Source organism: Helianthus annuus, chromosome 9, assembly GCF_002127325.2.
Source record: "Helianthus annuus cultivar XRQ/B chromosome 9, HanXRQr2.0-SUNRISE, whole genome shotgun sequence".
Lineage (NCBI taxonomy): Eukaryota > Viridiplantae > Streptophyta > Magnoliopsida > Asterales > Asteraceae > Helianthus > Helianthus annuus.
The window spans coordinates 35,743,288-35,762,617 of record NC_035441.2 but is presented as its reverse complement, the minus strand read 5'-3'; the positions used below and the strand labels follow the sequence as shown (position 1 = coordinate 35,762,617).

At 37.6% G+C, this 19,330-nt stretch overlaps 1 protein-coding gene across 1 annotated transcript; it reads right to left on the bottom strand.

Annotated features, from left to right (window-relative positions):
* Nucleotides 1-775: 775 nt before the first annotated feature.
* Nucleotides 776-2,128, bottom strand: LOC110875501 (acylsugar acyltransferase 3). The gene has a single exon (XM_022123697.1). It carries the CDS (start codon nt 2,126-2,128, stop codon nt 776-778), a length of 1,353 nt encoding a protein of 450 aa, XP_021979389.1.
* Nucleotides 2,129-19,330: the final 17,202 nt, after the last annotated feature.

Sequence of the window (19,330 nt, the reverse complement as noted above, 5' to 3'; positions counted from 1 at the left end):
TAATTTTACAAAAAAAAAAAAAAGAAAAAAAAACTCCAACTCCCCTAAGAGGGGAGTGCCGCCATCAAAATGGGGTGTTAGGGGAGTTTAAGAGGGGAGTTGACATGACACTAGTTGATTGGTTGGGCGTAAGAGAGGTGATGCGGGCCCAAGCGTAGAAGAGCGGGCCATCCGGTACTTGGAGGCCCAAGATCGCGTCACAAAAGGGGCTTCACTGAAATGGCTCTAACTTGGGCTACGGAGGTCCGTTTGGGGCGTGTGACCAGTCAAAACGAACGGGAGAACGAGCTCTAACTTGCTGCAAACGCCTACGGCGGTTTGGGTCATCGTCCGTGCCGAAAAACGCTTATTTCCATTAGTTTTTTCCATTTTTATGTTTTTCAAGTATTTTGGGCATTTTGTTTTTGGGCTTGTGTTTGGCCCGTTGTCTTTTTTAGGCCCGTTTCGAATTTCTGTCTCTATTTATGTATTGCCCTAGTGAAATGAAAGATCAGAATTGAATTTTGAGAAAAACAGTTTTTCACTTCAAATTCCGAGCCCTTTGGGTTGAATTTTGGGGTTGGGGAAGAACGACACGGGCATTCACAGAATCAACGTGTTTGATCTTCATTATCGTACTACTCACTACATCAAGAGGGGACTCACCTCTTAGGTGAGTGCCCCTTACACCCTAAGGTAAACAAGTGATATGACTAATTTCATTGGTATAGAGGGTACATCCAGTAAAAACCTAGGAAAGAGGTATGTTTGATCGTTTTAGCAACAAAACGAGAAATTAGCAGAAGGCAAGTAGCTCGGGGTCCCTTTGAATAATATCCATCTCCTGTTTTTCCAACGACACGAGTACTTCAACACCCTCGTTGTTTGGGGCATCCATCATAACAAAGCTATTACTCCATAGCCTTCCAGGAATAGTTGCTTTTATTGGAGCTCCCCATCCAAAATCGATCGCATATGCAGGATACCCACATATGCTCGAACAAATGTAAGCGTTCTCATTTTTTCTTTCACCCTCTCCTAAATTAAAATTCAAAAAAAGACTAAGAAAAGCTTCAACATTTTTCAGACGCTTGATTCCCATCTTTTGCTTCCTCAGTTCACCAATTAACAACTCCGGTTTCAGATCCATTTCGTTCTTGGTTTGAAACACCAGCCCCATGAGATAGTTTCCTATGCAATTATCAGGCAATGGCTCCATTAGTTTCTCTCTTATATTAGTCGTAAAGCCAATGCTTGAGGGCTTAAAAGAGCCTGAATTATTTTTGGTAGCTGCAGCCACTGCACATTTATATACTAACCATGTTAAAACTTCAACACGAGTTGGATTGGTGATGTGTTGTTCAGATCTCGCGGTCATGGTTGTGACTTTGTGTTTAAGCTCGTTTAACTTCGCGTTGGGGAATATGAAACTCCTTGTAACACAATCTTTTGATACCCCAAGAGAAAATTCGGGTACTTTAATGTTTGTGTTTTCAAAAGAAATGAAGTGTGGCGGCTCAATTGGAACGTCTTCATATTTCTCATTTTTTGAACAAACGCGTGTAAGCTTAGCCCAATCTTTTAAAAAATGGATCATACTACACGCATCTGCGATCTTGTGGGATAATGACACTGCCACTGCTACTCCTCCACATTCAAAATGATTGACTTTAACCACTAGTGGTATCACAGTGTCGGTTTGAATATCATGAGCTCCAGGATTTGAGTATCTCCATACCCGACCATATGGAAAGAATTGATCAAGATCTTCATGCTGTGAGTTTTGGAGGAAGTGTGAGAGTGTACTGTCAACATATGCTTCCACAAACTCAGCTCCATGATCGTTGCAATCCACATAGGTTGGTGCGATTCTGGCATGCCTACCAGCAAAGGGGTAATATTTTGTTAGTGTTTGAGATAACGAGTTCTTGAGGGAGATAATTTGATCAAGGGGGCTATGATAAGTGTCGATCTTCGGGTAGAATGTAATCAGAGGGATAAATGCACTTGGAACGAATCGGTCAGCAGGCGAAAGATTGTAAGTTTTGAGGTGAGAAGGGGTCGGAAAAGAAGGTTTGATGATTTCTGTAGAGACAATAGTGTGAAGCTGTCTTTTACCAAATCTTATTAGACTTCTTATCATCGTCATATCCACAATACAATTAAAGCTTGGGTCGTGTGATATTAGCCTTGTAGATCATGTTATCTTTTATATATCGCTACTATTTGCTGAGTCAAACATATATATTAATGCAGGCCTGCACATAGAGATTCCTGTTGGTTAATTAAAATATAACATTTTTCATCAAAATATTTTTTACATTATACAAAGTTGATTTGGTATATAGGAATAAATAATATCAAATTTGGGTTAATAAAATAATTCAATTCATAGGAAGTATGGAAATCATAAATCATTCAATCATATAAGCTCACACTACTGGAAAACATGTCCCACTAATGTTTGGTTGGTGATAACCTTTGCCAAGGAATGTAGAATATATGTATACTGATTTATAGTTTTTATTATCAAGTTCTAACCTACTTATAAGTATTGTTACATTCATAAACATATTCACATATGGATAATTTAATAAAAATGCAATCTGTGTTTATTCACATGTTGATTGTTTATCTCAACTCAAGATATGTTAATAGATATCATAATGAGATAACTTTAAGACAAATTGGTGATGGTCATTAGCTGATTAGGCAAATTTATAAGTGCATTTAGCTTTTTTCATTGGTAATGGTCTAATAGATACTAATAGATTTGGATACATATGGAAGCTTAAATACCTACACATATGTGCTTTAATTATTGGGAAATTAGACTGTAATAATCTCATCTAAACCTTATTGGCCATTAATAATCCTACCTCAGAATATTCCCCCCACCAGTCCTACCTTTCACATATTTTTCCTACAATGGTCCCCGTTAAAAAAACTTAACGGAGTTAAGCTTTTTTCCAAATTACAAACAAATTTTTAGGGCTTTTGATTAGAACGACGATACGAGTCCATTGATGTAAAACTTGCCTCAAAACGGTGTTCCAAACGATGAAAACGACGCTTCAATTCGGGTGTTTAAATTTCCAATTAACCAAAATCAAGTCACTTGGAGCACCATTTCGAAGTAAGTTTTACATCAATGGACTCGTATCATCGTTCTAATCAAAAGCCCTAAAAATCTGTTTGTAACTTGACAAAAAGCTTAACTCCGTTAAGTTTTTTTAACAAGGGGACTATTGTAGGAAAAATAGTTGAAAGGTGGGACTGGTGGGGGGAATATTCTGAGGTGGGATTATTAATGGGCAATAAGGTCTAGGTGAGATTATTACAGGCCAATTTCCCTTAATTATTATATATTTTTTTCTCTCTCATAAACAAATAGTAAAATATTTGTATAACATAACTAGCTAGAGTTCTTATTTGACCACTATACACATTCTTATTGTGTACTATTTTCTTTTCTGATTTATGACACACACATATATATGTATATTAACTTACAAATTTTATGGTGTATTGGATCTATAATATCATGTATTGACTAGTTTTGTATACGATATTGCAAGATAACTCCACTTCACACCTCATCTTATATTTTATAAAAGAGTTAATTACTGTTTTCGCCTCTGTGGTTTGTCAAAAATCACTATTTCAGTCCATTAGTTTAAAAATTGCGATTTCAGTCTCTGTTGTTTCACTTTTATAACAATTTCAATCCATTTATTCTGTTAGTACAGGGACTGAAATGGTTACGAGGTGGACTGAAATGGTTATGAAAGTGAAACCACAGGGACTGAAATCGTAATTTTTAAACTAATGGACTGAACTAGTGATTTTTGACAAATCACATGGACGAAAACCCAGTAATTAACTCTTTATAAAAAGAGTGATTATCAAGATTAGAAATACGCTGTTAAAAAAATGAGATTCAAAATGATGTACATTACTGAGAGATGTATGACAAGAGTGGAACCAAATGATATTCGGTTGTTTCAAATCGACATTAAGGATCACTATTTTAGCTTAGTTTATTTTTCGTATAATCTGACCTAGTGACCCTTTATATCAAAAATAATTGTTATTACACTATTTAATTAAACCTTCTAGTCTCCATCCATAATCCATTAATTAGCCTACCCGTACACCCATATATGGCTCTAGATGAACTCATACACGGTTCTTCTTTCACAACACATCTTTTGGAAGCTTGAATTCTTGTGAGGGAGGAACCATCTTTAACACTCCCTCTTATACATTCATTAATAAAAAACACAACATTGCATTAACACCTTCTATCCGCCACTTGTATGAAACTCAAGGATCTAAAAATAATGACTTCATCCAAATAAAATTCTGATTCCGTCACTGAATGTACGAGAAAAAAGTTGCTCCAATGGTAAAAAAAAAATAAAAAAAAAAATTTGGGATACCATACCCCTAAATTTTATTTTAGATCCGCCACCGATTATTAACAAGGACAAAAATACATAGGAGTGTATGTTTGTCTTTACTTTTTTAAAAGAGGCATATTTTGGTACAACAGTATGCAATATGTCCATATGCTAGTGTCCAACCAAAACATGCTCATATGCTTCTATCCCTACATGGCAGTTTAAGACAAGAAAAATGTACTAAAATAATATCTGGACGATGACGATGACGATTATGATGATGATGGAGATTTAGGAATAGTTCATCCGTTATGGTCTTTTTCATTTCACAATGTGATGAGCTATTTAAATTGCCACTTGAATAATCAATGAGGTAATGGTGGAGTGGTTGGGGAAAAATTTGGTTTTTTTTGACTCAGGTTCGACTCCCACTCTCCCCATTATTTTTTGCGGCATCCAGGTGAAGGACGAATACGGGTGGCGCCGGTTCGTCTTAGATGGGAGGTGAGGTTTTACCGATGATTTCACTGTCGTGCCTTCGGGCGGGTGGAGGTCAGGTTTCCGCGCATCTGGGAGAGCCAAGGGCTAACGGCGGTCGAGTAGTCGACCTTGGCCACGGCGCCAGGGGCGGACCTATTAACAAAGAACGGGTTCCCAGGAACCCATTCGGTTTTTAATTTTTAGTGTAAATATATATAACAAACTGAAAAGAACCCATAAATAAAATATAAAAGGAACCCATAAACAAAAAGGCCTTGGTTCTCCACTAGCTATATCTGCGTTATTCTCCCCAAGACACCCGGGTTCAAATCCCGTATGAGGCACAACTGACCCTTTTTGTTCCGTTTTTTATGTTTCTCTTTTTTTTTCCTTTAATGTAAAACCCATTTAGGGTTATAACAAAACAACGTGAAGCTCCTCGCCTCTACCAGTGCAGTCAAAGAAGAGAACAAGTGATGAAGTATTGAAGTGAATGGTGAACCACATCAGCAAAGATGCAGTCGAAGAGGCGCCTCCACTTCCGCCGATTGCCGATCGTCCTCCTCCGCGGCTTCGCCGACAGTCTTCGGCTTGTTACACGATTATCATCAGACATCAGCGATTAAGGTTTATATGATTTTCACCATTTCATTTGTTCGGTTAATCACTTAATTTGTTGAGTGTTTATGTTAATTGATTATAATGTTGGTTTGGTTTGGTTGTGGGTTGGTGAATAGACCAAAACAAATCAATCTATCTATTTGTTATACATAATTGATTAACAAATTATCAAGTAGTGAGGATACTGGTAAGATTCTTTTTTTTTCTTCTAGCCTAATAATGTTCTTTTTTTGGATTACAAGTGCAACTTTGATTACTTAGGCAAATATAGATATGTCAATGAATTAAATTTTATTGACCACTATTGTTATGTCACTGTATGAGGCTATAACGGCTAAAGGGAAGCAACATAATACTCGTGCAAAAGATATGCAAGTAAAATAAGTCTATTGTATGAGGCCACTGTTGTTAAATGTAAAACAGAACCAGGGACTTTTATGTAGAGAGCCTATCGACTTATTACGATCTTTCTATGCAAATATGCTCCTTTTGAGTGTTTGAATGATATAAAAGTTCCAAACTTTTATCTAATTTTGACCCGTGTGAAATATGTTGCTGTTGATTCATGTCAAAGTAAAAGAAACAGTTCAATTTTTGTGCCAAAAACAACCATTTACCAGTAGAAGCAACACTACAGGTCCATGTAGCAACTCAACAGGTCAGCGCTTTAGCTTTGCCACCAACACCCAATCCAAAGGCTAACCAACACAAGCGTCCTCATGTCGGGTCGGCATGTACGTTACTAAAAACCGATTACTTAGATAACTATGAATTCAAACCTGCTGATTGCCAATCAGCAGGTTTGTATCGTACTTTTATTATTTGATGAACCTTACCAGATCCGAGCTGGCGAACCGACCCGAAATTTTTTATGTTCAGTCATATGAAAAAAGTGAACCCAGTGAAAAAAATTTCTGGATCCGCCACTGCACGGCGCCCGGTGTCATAGTGGTTGTTGTGTGTGTCTTTGTCTACGTCACGTGGCGGTATAAATTCATGATTGCGTTTTACACCAACATGTATCAACTGCATGCCGAGTGTCGGTATCATTCGAGTATTGCAATGAACCGACTCAATATTCATCGAAAGCCCGCCGCAAAGCGCGGAAGAATCCATTAGTTAATAAACAATAAGTGTATGCATTTGTGTATGTATTTAGATTTGTGCATGTGTGTGTATTTGTTGGTGTTTTTATTATTTGTATATATGTGTTACGGTATGTTGTATTTGTATGTGTATGTGTGAATAAATTTTAAATGGTTAAATCAGTTCAAACAACTTTTTTCTTCTCGTCATCATCTACTTTGCTCATCTTTACAGGTAAAACATCGATCTTTCATAACAACACTTATAAAAAATGAAATTCTATAAAGAGTAAACTGCAATTTTACCCCCTGGGGGTTTGGGGTGATTGGCATGTCTACCCCCTAAGGAAATAAATGCAATTTTACCCCCCACTGTTTGGGGTTATGTCGCAACTTTACCCCCCGGACCATCTTTCTGTCACATATCACCGTTTTCTTTTAATGGTCAAAGGGCAAATATGTAAAATCACCATTGTCTTCATATATTACCCTTCGCTTCAGCTGCAACCTCAGAAAATTCCCATTCCATCACTTTGAAACCCTCAACATAACCTACCTCTAAATTCAAGAGCTGCTCATTGTCGATCTTCAAGAATTACAGTGGACTCTGTTACGAGCATGGATCTTCGATTGTGGAAGCTATGAGCTGAAGACCAGTATTTCGAACCGGAAGAAATGTACCGTAAGTGACATGCAAAGCTCACAGGGTCTGAATTAGTAAAATTTGAACCTTTTTCTGTGTTAATTTGTTATTGTTGTTTGTTTACAGGTCAAACCCACTCTCAATTTACCATAAAATTTCACCATGGAGGTAATTTTGTAGAAAACCCAAATAATTACTTTGGTGGGAAGATGAACTACATTGATCATGTAGATTTTCGAGTGTTGAATACTGATGTTTTAGAGGAAATGGTTAAGAAATTAGGATACAATGATGGTCTGTTTTTCTGCATTCATTATAAGGAACCGTACTGTTCGTTGGATTTTAGTCTTAGGACATTAAAATGTGATGTTGACTTAGAGCCTATCTTTGAACATGTGTGTCAAGGAGTCCACATTATAGACATGTATGTTGAACATCGGAGGTCAACAATCTTGATTGGGTCTAGTGAAGTTCCTGTTGATAGAACATGTAAAGCAATTGTTCCAGCATCATTTACAATAAATAATCAGAATCATAGTATGAATGAAGATGGTGAAGAGAGTGAAGGAAGTGATCAAGGAAGTGATCCTGATTATGAGTATATTGAGGAAGATAATTTGGTTTATGAAATAGAGGTGGATATGCAGAGGTTCAGGGCTAATGTTGAATTTACCAGGGAAGAACTGGATGGTTCAACTGATGGGGATCATGATGATGAGAGAAGCGAAGAAGGACATCTGCCTGTACACCTGGAGGACTTTGAAAGTGGGTCTGGTGACAATTCAAGCCTTAGAGATAAGGTTGCCAGGAAGATAAGGAGGAGAAACAAGGGTGCTTCAAAAGGTCCAAATGATCTGCCATTCTTTGTTGGTCAGCTTATTGATGACAAGAAAAAGATGAATCAGATGGTGAAAGATTATGCTCTTAAGGCAAGGAGGGATGTGTTTATTCTAAAAAACGAATTGTTAAGGTATAGGGTAGTATGTTTTGGAAGTAATCCACCACTACGTGGTCCTGTAAAAAAGAAGGGGGATGAGGGGCAAAATAGGAAATGCACCCAAGTAGGGCAAAAATACAAACACCTTAAAAGGCATACCAAGCCCACCTGTCCATGGGCAGTTCACATCTCAAGAAATACATACAAGGATAAGTGGTGTGGGAAGACCATTCATAATCAACATAATTGTTTGACAACAAGGGTGGTTTCTTTGTACACAATGAGTTCGATTGCCAAAGAGATCCAACCTATGATTGAAAGCAATCCAGACATGTCAATTCATGCAATCCAAAGTCAACTGCTTCGGAAGCATCAACTAGAAATATCACTACATAAGGTCTTCATAGCCAAGAGGATAGCAACTACGAGGATTTATGGTGATTACCAAGAACAGTATGGTCTGCTAAGGTCATACTGTGATGAACTTCTAAAAGCCAACCTAGGTAGTACAATTAAAATTGATGTGGAGCCATGTGGGAACTCAGCTAGTCCTACAAGGCAGTTTCGAAGGGTTTATGTTTGTTTTGCCTCTATGATGAGAGGATTTAAGATGATTGGAAGACCATTGCTGGGTTTGGATGGTTGTTTCATGAAAGGTCCATTTCCTGGACTGAAGGGGTATGGTCCCAAAAAGCCGCGCAAACCTCCTCTCAGGTTGCGCGTGAGACCATACTCCTTATGTCAGTAAACTTATTAATAAGGTCCTCGCGCGCCACACTCCACGTTCTGATCTACCCCGCGCGAGGCACGGCCCTCAAGAGGCTCAGATATCAGCACTTAGCATGAAACGTTGGAACAGATGAGCATACTAACCCCGCGCGGGTTAGTTTGCTGTCCAACAAGAACCACACAGTAAGGAAGCGCATGGCTACCTACAGTGGTACACAAGGTACAAGTGGCAGTAAAAGGAGCCAATGAGCGTCCAGCAGGCTCTGGTCAATCGTGCGCCACGATCGTCTGACGAGAAGTACACAAGGACGCCTACGTGGCACCAATCAGAGGACGGAGACAACTGTCCCACGATCTCCACTTGTCTGCTGATGACAGAATGACAACAAGGCCGACAGCAGTGACACGTGGCTCCAATCAAGGTGCGCCAGCACCGAGGAACGTCTAGAAGCCACTAAGCGGTCGACGCCAGTGAGACAAAGAGCATATCCGTTTTGTTGTCCGCTTCCGGCCCAAGGCCCATCAGCCCATAACCCCTTACACCTCTCCGGCTATAAATAGAGACCTCATTCCACAGGTTAAACATTCTATTCCCTCTACTCTCACTCTTAACACTTAATTACTCTCAAAGCAGTCGCTTATTCTCACGCCGGAGCCTGGTTAAGAGGGAAACCCCCACATTCCCCTCTTAACGAGTAACGGTGTTCTGTTTTGCAGGATCAGATTATCAAGTCGGAGCTCAAATATCCATAAGAAGATTAACCATTATGAAAGGAACATAAACCAATCTAATTAACTCCATAATTAGATCAGTGTTTCTTCATGGACAGATCTTGAGTGCTGTTGGTATAGATGGGAACAATAGCATATATCCAGTTTGTTATGCCCTTGTTGAGGCAGAAACAACCCAAACCTGGAAATGGTTTTTGCAGCTGTTGAGAGATGACCTAGGGTGTACGGCTGAGTCTTGTTTTACCTTCATCAGTGCCAGACAAAAGGTAATGACTTCTTAAGTGTTCATTAATAACTTTGGTTGCAAAATATTAGGATTAATTGCATTTTGTATCACAGGGTCTGATTCTAGCTATGCTAGCTGTTTTTCCTAATGGTGAGCACATATTTTGTTTGAGGCACATCCATGAGAACATGAAATCCAAGTGGCGTGGAGATCTTTACAAGAAATGCTTTAGTCAGCCGGAAGGAAGACATCTATTCCATATTTTAACAAAGCTATGGAAGAAATTAAGACAACATAACGAGCTATGTATGACTGGCTGAATGAGATCCCATACACAGCTTGGTCAAGAGCATATTTTTCTAGAAGAGCTAAATGTGATATGTTGCTGAACAACATATGTGAGGTTTTTAACAGACATATCATAGGAGCAAGGGACAAGCCGATTATCACATGCCTAGAATTCATTAGGGAGTACATGACCAAGAGGATAGTGAATCTCAAGAAATTGCAAGCAAAGTGTATGGGGCCACTGACACCTCATGCCACTGAGGTATTCGATGAGATTAAAAAACAGGTTGCTAAAATGTCTGTTTTAATGGTTGATTCAGACAAGTATCAAGTAACAGGTCCAAGATCACAGTGTGTTGTGAATGTTATACATAAAACTTGTGCATGCAGGAAGTGGGATTTGACAGGGACGCCTTGCAAACATGCAATTGCAGCCATATGGGATGTGTCAAGGAATAGCATTGATGCTGGCATACCAGAAGAGTGGGTTTCTGATGTGTATTGGCTGTCAACATGGAAGAAAGTTTATGACAATGTGATAGAGCCAATCAACGGGCCGGACATGTGGACTCCTTCACAGTGTCCAACAACACTCATCCCACCAAAGCATCATACACAAGTCGGAAGGCCAAAGAAGAAACGAAGGAAGGCATTTGGTGAAAAAGAGCTTGAGCAGGAGTTCGAAAAAGGAGGTAAAATGACTTGAAAGGGAACCAGCATCAAGTGTGGTAAATATGGGAACACGGGTCACAATGTCAGGAGCTGCAAAGGACAAGGGGTGAACAATCCACTACTTCACAGGAATCACACACTGCCACTCAAGGTGCACCATTTTACAATCTTTAGACTATGGGGCTGTTTGGTAACATCTGAATAGTTAAGTACTGAACCAGTAAGAGGTCTGAATCATTAAGTGCTGAACCAGTAAGAAGTCTGAACCATTAAGAACATGTATAATGTTAACCGTTCAGAGGCAAATGTCTGACCAATTCAGATTAGAGGTCTTAACCATTCAGACTCTGTATAAATCTTAGCCATTCAGAGGCAAATGTCTGAATCATGCAGACATCTGCTTGTGAAACAAACAGTCTGAACCATTAAGTGTTGAACCAATAAGAGGTCTGAACCATTAAGAGCCTCATTAAGAGGTAAACAAACAGCCCCTATGTTTGTTTGTTTGTTTGTGAAGTTTGTTCAAGACAATGTAAGGTTTGTACCTTTAGAGTATGTTTGTTTGTTCAAGACAATGTTTGGTTTGTCAAGTTTGTTCAAGACAATGTTTGGTTTGGAATCTTTATGAAAAGGACCATTGCATAAACTTGAAAACTCATAACTCAAATACAGTTAGAGTCAAAATACACAAACTAATCCAATTTCTCCACATTTAACTACTTAAGCAAAAAAAAGTAGAACAATCAAGACCCAAGTAATCCCTAAGTACATCTTCAGTTTGAACACATCGCCATTCTTGTACCGAGCCAACTGGTCTTTGCACTTAGCCAACTCATCCTTATCTTTAATGCTTTGAATTAAAGCAGGCATTACCTCTCCACAAATCAGACATCCCTGTTCTTCACCAACATCAACCCATCTGAGGAATCCACATTCTCCAACCTATTATCGGACATCATAAGCAAGACTTTCAAACAAACTTGGGTTTCAATAAGCATAAAACAGAAGAAACTTACACATCGAAGATACCATTGACTAGGATTAGCTTTGGATTCTGATTGTTTCACCACTGTTTTCGCACCACAAGGACATATGATGTCTGAATCTTGAGTTTTGCCCTTGAATCGAAGCACAGAAGACGAAGATGAAGACATGTTCAGTGCAGTGAATTGAGGGCAATGAATAGAGGGATTCAAGCTTGAATTGGGGGTCGATTGAAGAAGAACAGCGTTAGGGCAGTCAATTGAGGGTTCAAGCTTTTAATGGGGAAGATGAAGGGTACTTTGGACATTTCCATACAGACTAACGGTAACATTAACGTTGAAATGGTCAGGGGGTAAAGTTGCGACATAACCCCAAACAGTGGGGGGTAAAATTGCAATTATTTCCTTAGGGGGTAGACATGCCAATCACCCCAAACCCTAGGAGGTAAAATTGCAGTTTACTCTTCTATAAATTTATAAATAATAAAAAGAAAAAATAACTTCAAATCCTTGGATCCCACATGATCTCCATAACTTCAATTCCCCACTTGTTTCTATGTTTACGTATTCTCATGATGTGTACCACACACCCACATCCTAAACCCACATCCGAGAAGACCCACATACAAGATTCCTGTGCATTCATAGTTTCATTTTATTTAATTCCCTTTTTGAAAGTGTTGGTTTAGTGGGTTTATCCCATTAGGTCCATGTTCTCTTTAATTTCAGTTTGTAATTTGTAAGTCTATCAAAAGGCATGTGTGTTTAGTGTTTTAGTATGAATGAAAAATATTAGAGAGTTATCTCAAGTCTTGTTTCCTACTATTTTCTTTTGAGCTTAATCCACTTAACGGATTATTTATCCCAAATCCGATTGGTTCATAACAATTTAATTCTCAAACAAACGTCCAACAATTTAATTGTTGGCCAAAGAAATTAAGAAGGAAGCCAGATAGCAATTTAGAGAGAAAGCAGACAATTTAATTCATAATCTTCATGACTTCATTCTCAAACAAACGTCCCTTTTAAAGGGTTACAAAGAAATCAAATAACTAACAAATTGCAACCATTATCTCCTAAACTTACTGCACACGTGGGAACATGGCCTCCCATCAGTCCCTTTATTTTAAATCACATGTTTAATTAAACAAACACAAACTAATAAGAATATAACAAACTAATAAGAATATAACAAACTACTTCCAACCGTGAGGAACATATCAATCTACCCCACTTGAATTCACATTGTCCTCAAGGTGAAACCGGAATAGACTTGGTCATGCGCCATGGCAGTCACCGCTCGAATCTCCCGGTCACATTCAGAGAGGTATTAGCTAATCGCTACGGTGGACGCAACTCGCGTTTCCCGATTACACGGATAATATTAAACAAGTCATCCCTCTGCTTCTTTAGAGGACATCAAATAGAAAGTTGAACAATGATAGAAGGTTGATCATCTACAAAATTATTCAACACCCTTGATAAGATACATTGTCTTGTTGGCCTTAACAGATCATACTTCGCTGAGAATAACCCAAAAGAAGTTCCTAAACTATTTTTAGGATCATATTTTGTAGAACTTTGACAAATCATAGAGCTTGCAAGTGTAGAACTTCGAACCACGTATTTTGTATTTTGTTGATGGAGTGGGTGTGAGTTTTGGTGCCGACTTGGCGGTTAAGGGGACTTTTTTCGGTGGTGCTTGTTATGGGGGTGATTTCAGCGCCGATACGGGTGACGGAATAGGTGGTGTGGTGGTTGGGTTTGGTGGTGCGTTGGCGGAAGCTAGTGGAAGAGATGATACCGTAACGGAAGTGGATGGTGGAGATGTATTGGTTTGGGGGGCTTCCCACGCAGTTCGAATTGATCGGAACTCGTTGCAAAGGGTTTGCAGCTGAGATTCGAGTCTCACAAGGGATTCATTTATCCATTGATAGAACTCGATTTCGGATAGAGTTTGAGCAGCCATTGGTCCAGGGGGATCACGACAGCTCTGATACCACTGATGTGGTTCCAACAATTTAATTGTTGGCCAAAGAAATTAAGAGGGAAGCCAGATAGCAATTTAGAGAGAAACCAGACAATTTAATTCATAAGCTTCATGACTTCATTCTCAAACAAGCGTCCCTTTTAAAAGGATACAAGGAAATCAAATAACTAACAAATTGCAACCATTATCTCCTAAACTTACTGCACACGTGGGAACATAGGCCTCCCATTAATCCCTTTATTTTAAATCACATGTTAAATTAAACAAACACAAACTAATAAGAATATAACAAACTACTTCCAACCGTAACATATCATCTCACACCAACAGTAATTAATATAAATTTGGCAAGTTAAAGTGAAAAGCATACTCTTCGAATGGTATCCGCTGATGATTACACAACGTAATATAAAAATTTCATGTAGTTGTATTCAGGGTGTCCAAAGAGTCGATCATTTATGCATGATTTTTTTTTCTCATGCACTACCCCTTACAATACAATGGGGTTTGAAGATAAAAATCCTTTATTGGATTAGCCCATAAATTGACCTCCCAGGTAAATTCATAAATTCAAATCGATTATTCCTTGTCATAAATAAGTGAAACGGTAATAATATAGTGTGTGTATTTGGTAATTACACAACATGTGTTACTTATTATACTATAATGTATGCATCTTGTATACTAATATCATTATTATTAATATTTTTTGCATACGCATTGTTGCACACACATGTGTTACTAATGGTATTTTAGTCAGGGCCAACCTTTGGACCATTTAAATCAAGCAGTTTCTTAGGGCCTCTATTATTATAGGGTCTCTCATTTTAAAATTTTATAAAATGTATGTTATTATATATTGAGTCTTGGGCTTTGTGTATTGGGTTAACCAACTAAGGGGACTAGGGGTGGTTCACTAGTGATAGAATTTATCACTCTCAACGTCCAATAAAATCATGTCATGTCATCAATCAAATTTCCATCACTAGTGATAGAAATGTAGGAGGGGTGGAATCACTAGTGATGGAATTCTATCACTCCCAATTTTTTTTAATTTTCATTTTAAAATTATAAATTTCACTAATTTTTTTAATTTTTTATTTTAAATTAGAAATTAACAATAAAACACTAAATTTAAAAATTTCATTAAATATAAAACATACTACTTCAATTTAACATACTAGAAACATACAATTTAAAAAAAAAAAAAAAAACAACCCTACTCCAATTTAACATACTAGAAACATACAATTTAAAAAAAAAAAAAAACCTACTCCTCGTCCGAATCTGGAAACTCCAAACCTAGAGAACCTACTAGTTCGATTAAATCGAATCTCAACCGAAAGTGAGTTTCTTCGTTACGCAATTGTAAATGGATATCTTGTGGAACTTGAACTTGTGTAGGAGGATCCGGCACCCAATCCGGGGATATTGCACGTCCGTCGTGTTTGATCAACATATTGTGCAATATGATACATGCATACACTATGCTATGTATTGCTTTCTTGGTCATTGAACGAACCGGTCGGTGTAGTATACCCCATCTACCCTTTAAAACACCAAATGCACTCTCAACATCTTTTCTTGTCGATTCTTGCAATTTTTTGAACGCCTTTTCTTTAGCCTCGACAGGAAATGAGGGAGCTTTCACAAAAACAGACCAAGACGGGTAGATACCATCCACAAGATAAAAGCCTCGTCTGTAATGTCGACCGCTAACATAGAAAGGAGAGGAAGGTGCGGTACCATCCGTTACGCTTTGGAACAACGGCGACGTGTGCAACACATTGATGTCGTTGTTTGAACCCGGAACACCGAAATACGAATGCCAAATCCATAAATCATTCGACGCCACCGCTTCTAGTATGATGGTTGCTCTTTTGATGTCTCCCCTCACATACGCCCCTCGTAACTCTCTTGGACAATTTTTCCACTCGATATATGTACAATCTATGCTACCGAGCATCCCGGTAAAATTCCATCTAGCCTCGTGTGCGGCGTAAATACGTGAGATGTCGTGGCTCGTCGGTTTACGTAAAAACTCGTTAGCATACAACTTAATGACCGCATTGCAAAAAAATTGCAAACATTCACGTGAAGTTCTTTCAGACATAGCTAGGTATTCATCATATTGATCGGGTGGGTTACCTGTCGCTAGTTGGCGAATGGCGGACGTGCATTTTTGTATCGGCGTGAAACTTGGTTTGCCCCTCGCATCGTAACCTTCTTGAAACCATTCCTCACTTGCTTCGATGTCTCCAACAATCTTTAAAAATAATTCTTTGGGTAAACGAAACCGATCTCTAAACGTTTCGGCATTGTATAGCGGGTTTTCCACAAAATAATCATTCATCAAAACTTCGTTGGCACGTATACGATCACGGTCGACCATCTTCTTCTTTGGGCGGGACGACTCGGCATCAAGCTCGTTATACACCGACACAAAATAGTTTAGCGTGTCGTTGTCGGAAGACGACTCGGTATCGGTATCGCTAGACATCGGAAATGTCGAATCCGTAGGGAATTCCATTTGAGAAAGATATAAAAATTGTGTGAAATGGGTTTAAAATGGTTTAAAAGATATAGTTTGGTGTGTGAAAAATGGTTAAAATGTAGATATATATATATAGATAAAATGGATAATTTTTTTTTATTGAATGTTACCGTTTTAAAACGGTCAAATGGTTCAAACGGTCGGATTTTTCAAATGTTTAACGCGTTGTGGGTGTAACGCGTTTTCTTTATAATGCGTGGAACTTGAACCGGTGGCGGTGTAGCGTTGCACTTCAACGCGTGATACTCGTTCATCACGCTACCGCCCCGAGTGGCCTAAATGAGAGGAAATTAGAAAAATAAGTGTTGGCAAGTCAGGTTATTTGTTTGAGTTTCAGGATAAGAAACAAAACGTCCCTCCTTGAATAATGAAATGAAAACGATGGAGAAATCATCGGTTTTATTCCCGTTTTTTGTTGATCGCCACTTCTATAACTTCGATCAGTCATCATTTATGTGTGACAACTTTTAAATCTATTCTGTAATCTCTTTGATTTGTTCATGAATCATTTCCAGTTCGTGTAATAGCTTTGAATCATCAGTTTTTGTAATCGGTAAGGAGAAGGTAATCACTTTGAGCCTTTAAATACATTCGCTCACTCAGTTAATTGATTTTGCCTACTTGAAAGTACTTATGTTCTCTTATATTTGATTATTAATTAATATGTAGTGTTTTAGTTGATTAATATTATTTGATTATTTATTATTGTACTAAATTTTGTTAGCTGATTACTTTGTTTGATTACTTCTTTGTCTATTCAATTAGTTGATTTTGCTTGAAATAATCGTTTAGCCTAATAGTTTGACTATTGATTTTTACATGATGAATTCTACACGAAATTTGTTAATCTTTTATACCATAATAGTTAAACACTTGATTTTGTTAAAGGCTTGTTAACACCCAAGTAGTTAAGCCCTTTATTCAAAAAAGGGCTTACAATTTTATTTCGCTTTGGACCACCAAAAACGTTGAGCCGGCCCTGATTTTAGTATGTGTTCATGTATACACTACTTATAACTATGATTACACTAGTTGATATTGATGTATGAACTAGTGACTAAACTGCTATCTTACTAGGTTAATGATAATATTTCTGTAACTTCAACATTCTACATATTCGACTTTAGATGTTTGTTTGTGATCGATTTCATTTCCAAATGAATCATGTGTAATTTCTTACTATTGTTCAGTTTGGATTTGTTATCGATCATTTGTTTGTTTTTCCGGTTTGATCTTGCCATTCGATTTATATCAAAATTTTCTAATCAATCTTTTCTTTTATAACAAGCTTTTATTCTTTTCCTCTTTTGATTTTATTTCATGTTGATTGATGTATTGGTAACAACACGTTGTAATTGTAGTAGTTTTGTACATGTTTTAGTAGTTTTAACGCGTCATATGTATCGGTTTGTTTTACTTATGATGTGTCAGGTTTTACAGGTGCTAAACGATGAAAAATGAACACAGATGAAGAAAATTGGATTGCACGGGTCAAACGAGTGGCCAAAAACAATTTGCTAAAAACGTGCTCCCGCGCGCCACGCGAGGGAGTAAGTGTGACACTCCACGACGCGCGGAGAAGTAAAAAAGGTAGGCTCGTAGATGGTGTTCTCTCGCGCCATGCGGGGGAGGGTTGACTAGGGAAAATTGTTGTTTTGACCTAATATCAAGTTTAGAGGGCTTCATTCAACATCTATCCAACATTTACAAATCCAGATATGTGAAAAGGCGATTTTCGGGTATTGTTCACCAGAATCTTCCGATTTCTTCATGTTTGTTCGTGTCGATTCAAGATCTGGAGCTGTGATGACTACCATGCACGGCTAAACTCCTTGTGACTTCCCCCGGATGAACAATTGTTAGGTTTTTACACAAATACTCTGTTTTTATGATTGTTACAACTGATACATATCTTGATCACTCGTGTTTGGATTTGATAAACATTATTTATATTTGAACTATTTGTCTTTTATCAAACGTATTGGCGGTTTCTTGCATCTTTAGCGGGTTGGTAATTAGGTGGGTAGTTGGTTTATCTTAACGGATAATTAGGTCGTACGGTTATTATTAAATCCCGTCCTTAATTATTGTTTTAGTTCATTAATTCTGAGGCCATGTCTCTATGGTGTTTAGAACATTGAAACAGAATTTTGTGTTAAGCTTGCAATCGAGATTCCGAGTGGGGGCTACTTCCTCTTAATCTAGTAACACATTTTCAATCAAATTTCTACTTTCTTTCAAATCAAACAAACCCCAAATTTTAGTTGATAGTAATATAATAGTTAAACTGCTAAACACTAACCGCAAATTCCCTATGTATACGACTTTGCTTACCTATACAATTTAAGGTATTTAAGTGATAAATTGCTTGTTTTTAATTAGCCCACGGCAACTACATTGAATTTGTTATCGACCCTTTTTTTTATCATTCCGATTTGCTATTGTCGTTCGATTTAGATTAAAATTTTCTAATCGGTCTTTTCTTTTATAACAAGCTTTGATTCTTTTCCTCTTTTGATTTTGTTTCATGTTGATTTTCGGTTAATTTTGTTCCCTTCATTCGATTTAGATCATGTTTTTCACTTTCAATTCGCTATAGTGTAAACTAGAGGTGTGCAAAAAACCGAATTAATCGAACCATAACTGAATTAACCGACAAAATCGAACCAAAAAAACTGAACCAACTCAAAAACCGGTGGGTCGGTTAATGGTTTTTTTGAAAACCGAAAGTAGCGGGTCGGTTATGGTTATCAATGTTTTCATACCGACCATAACCGAACCGAACTGACATGTAATAAATCTTTGTAGGATTTAGGACCTTTCACCATATTTTTAATATTTGATGTTTTTATTGAAGATTTTTAGTATTTATAGGTTTTTCAAATCATTTTGTGGTTTTGGTTGAATGTTTATTTGAATTTATAGAATTTGTCATATAACTTTATTTGAATATTCAATAATACTTGGTATTAATATTATAGATTAAATGTATTTTTTAATACTATGTA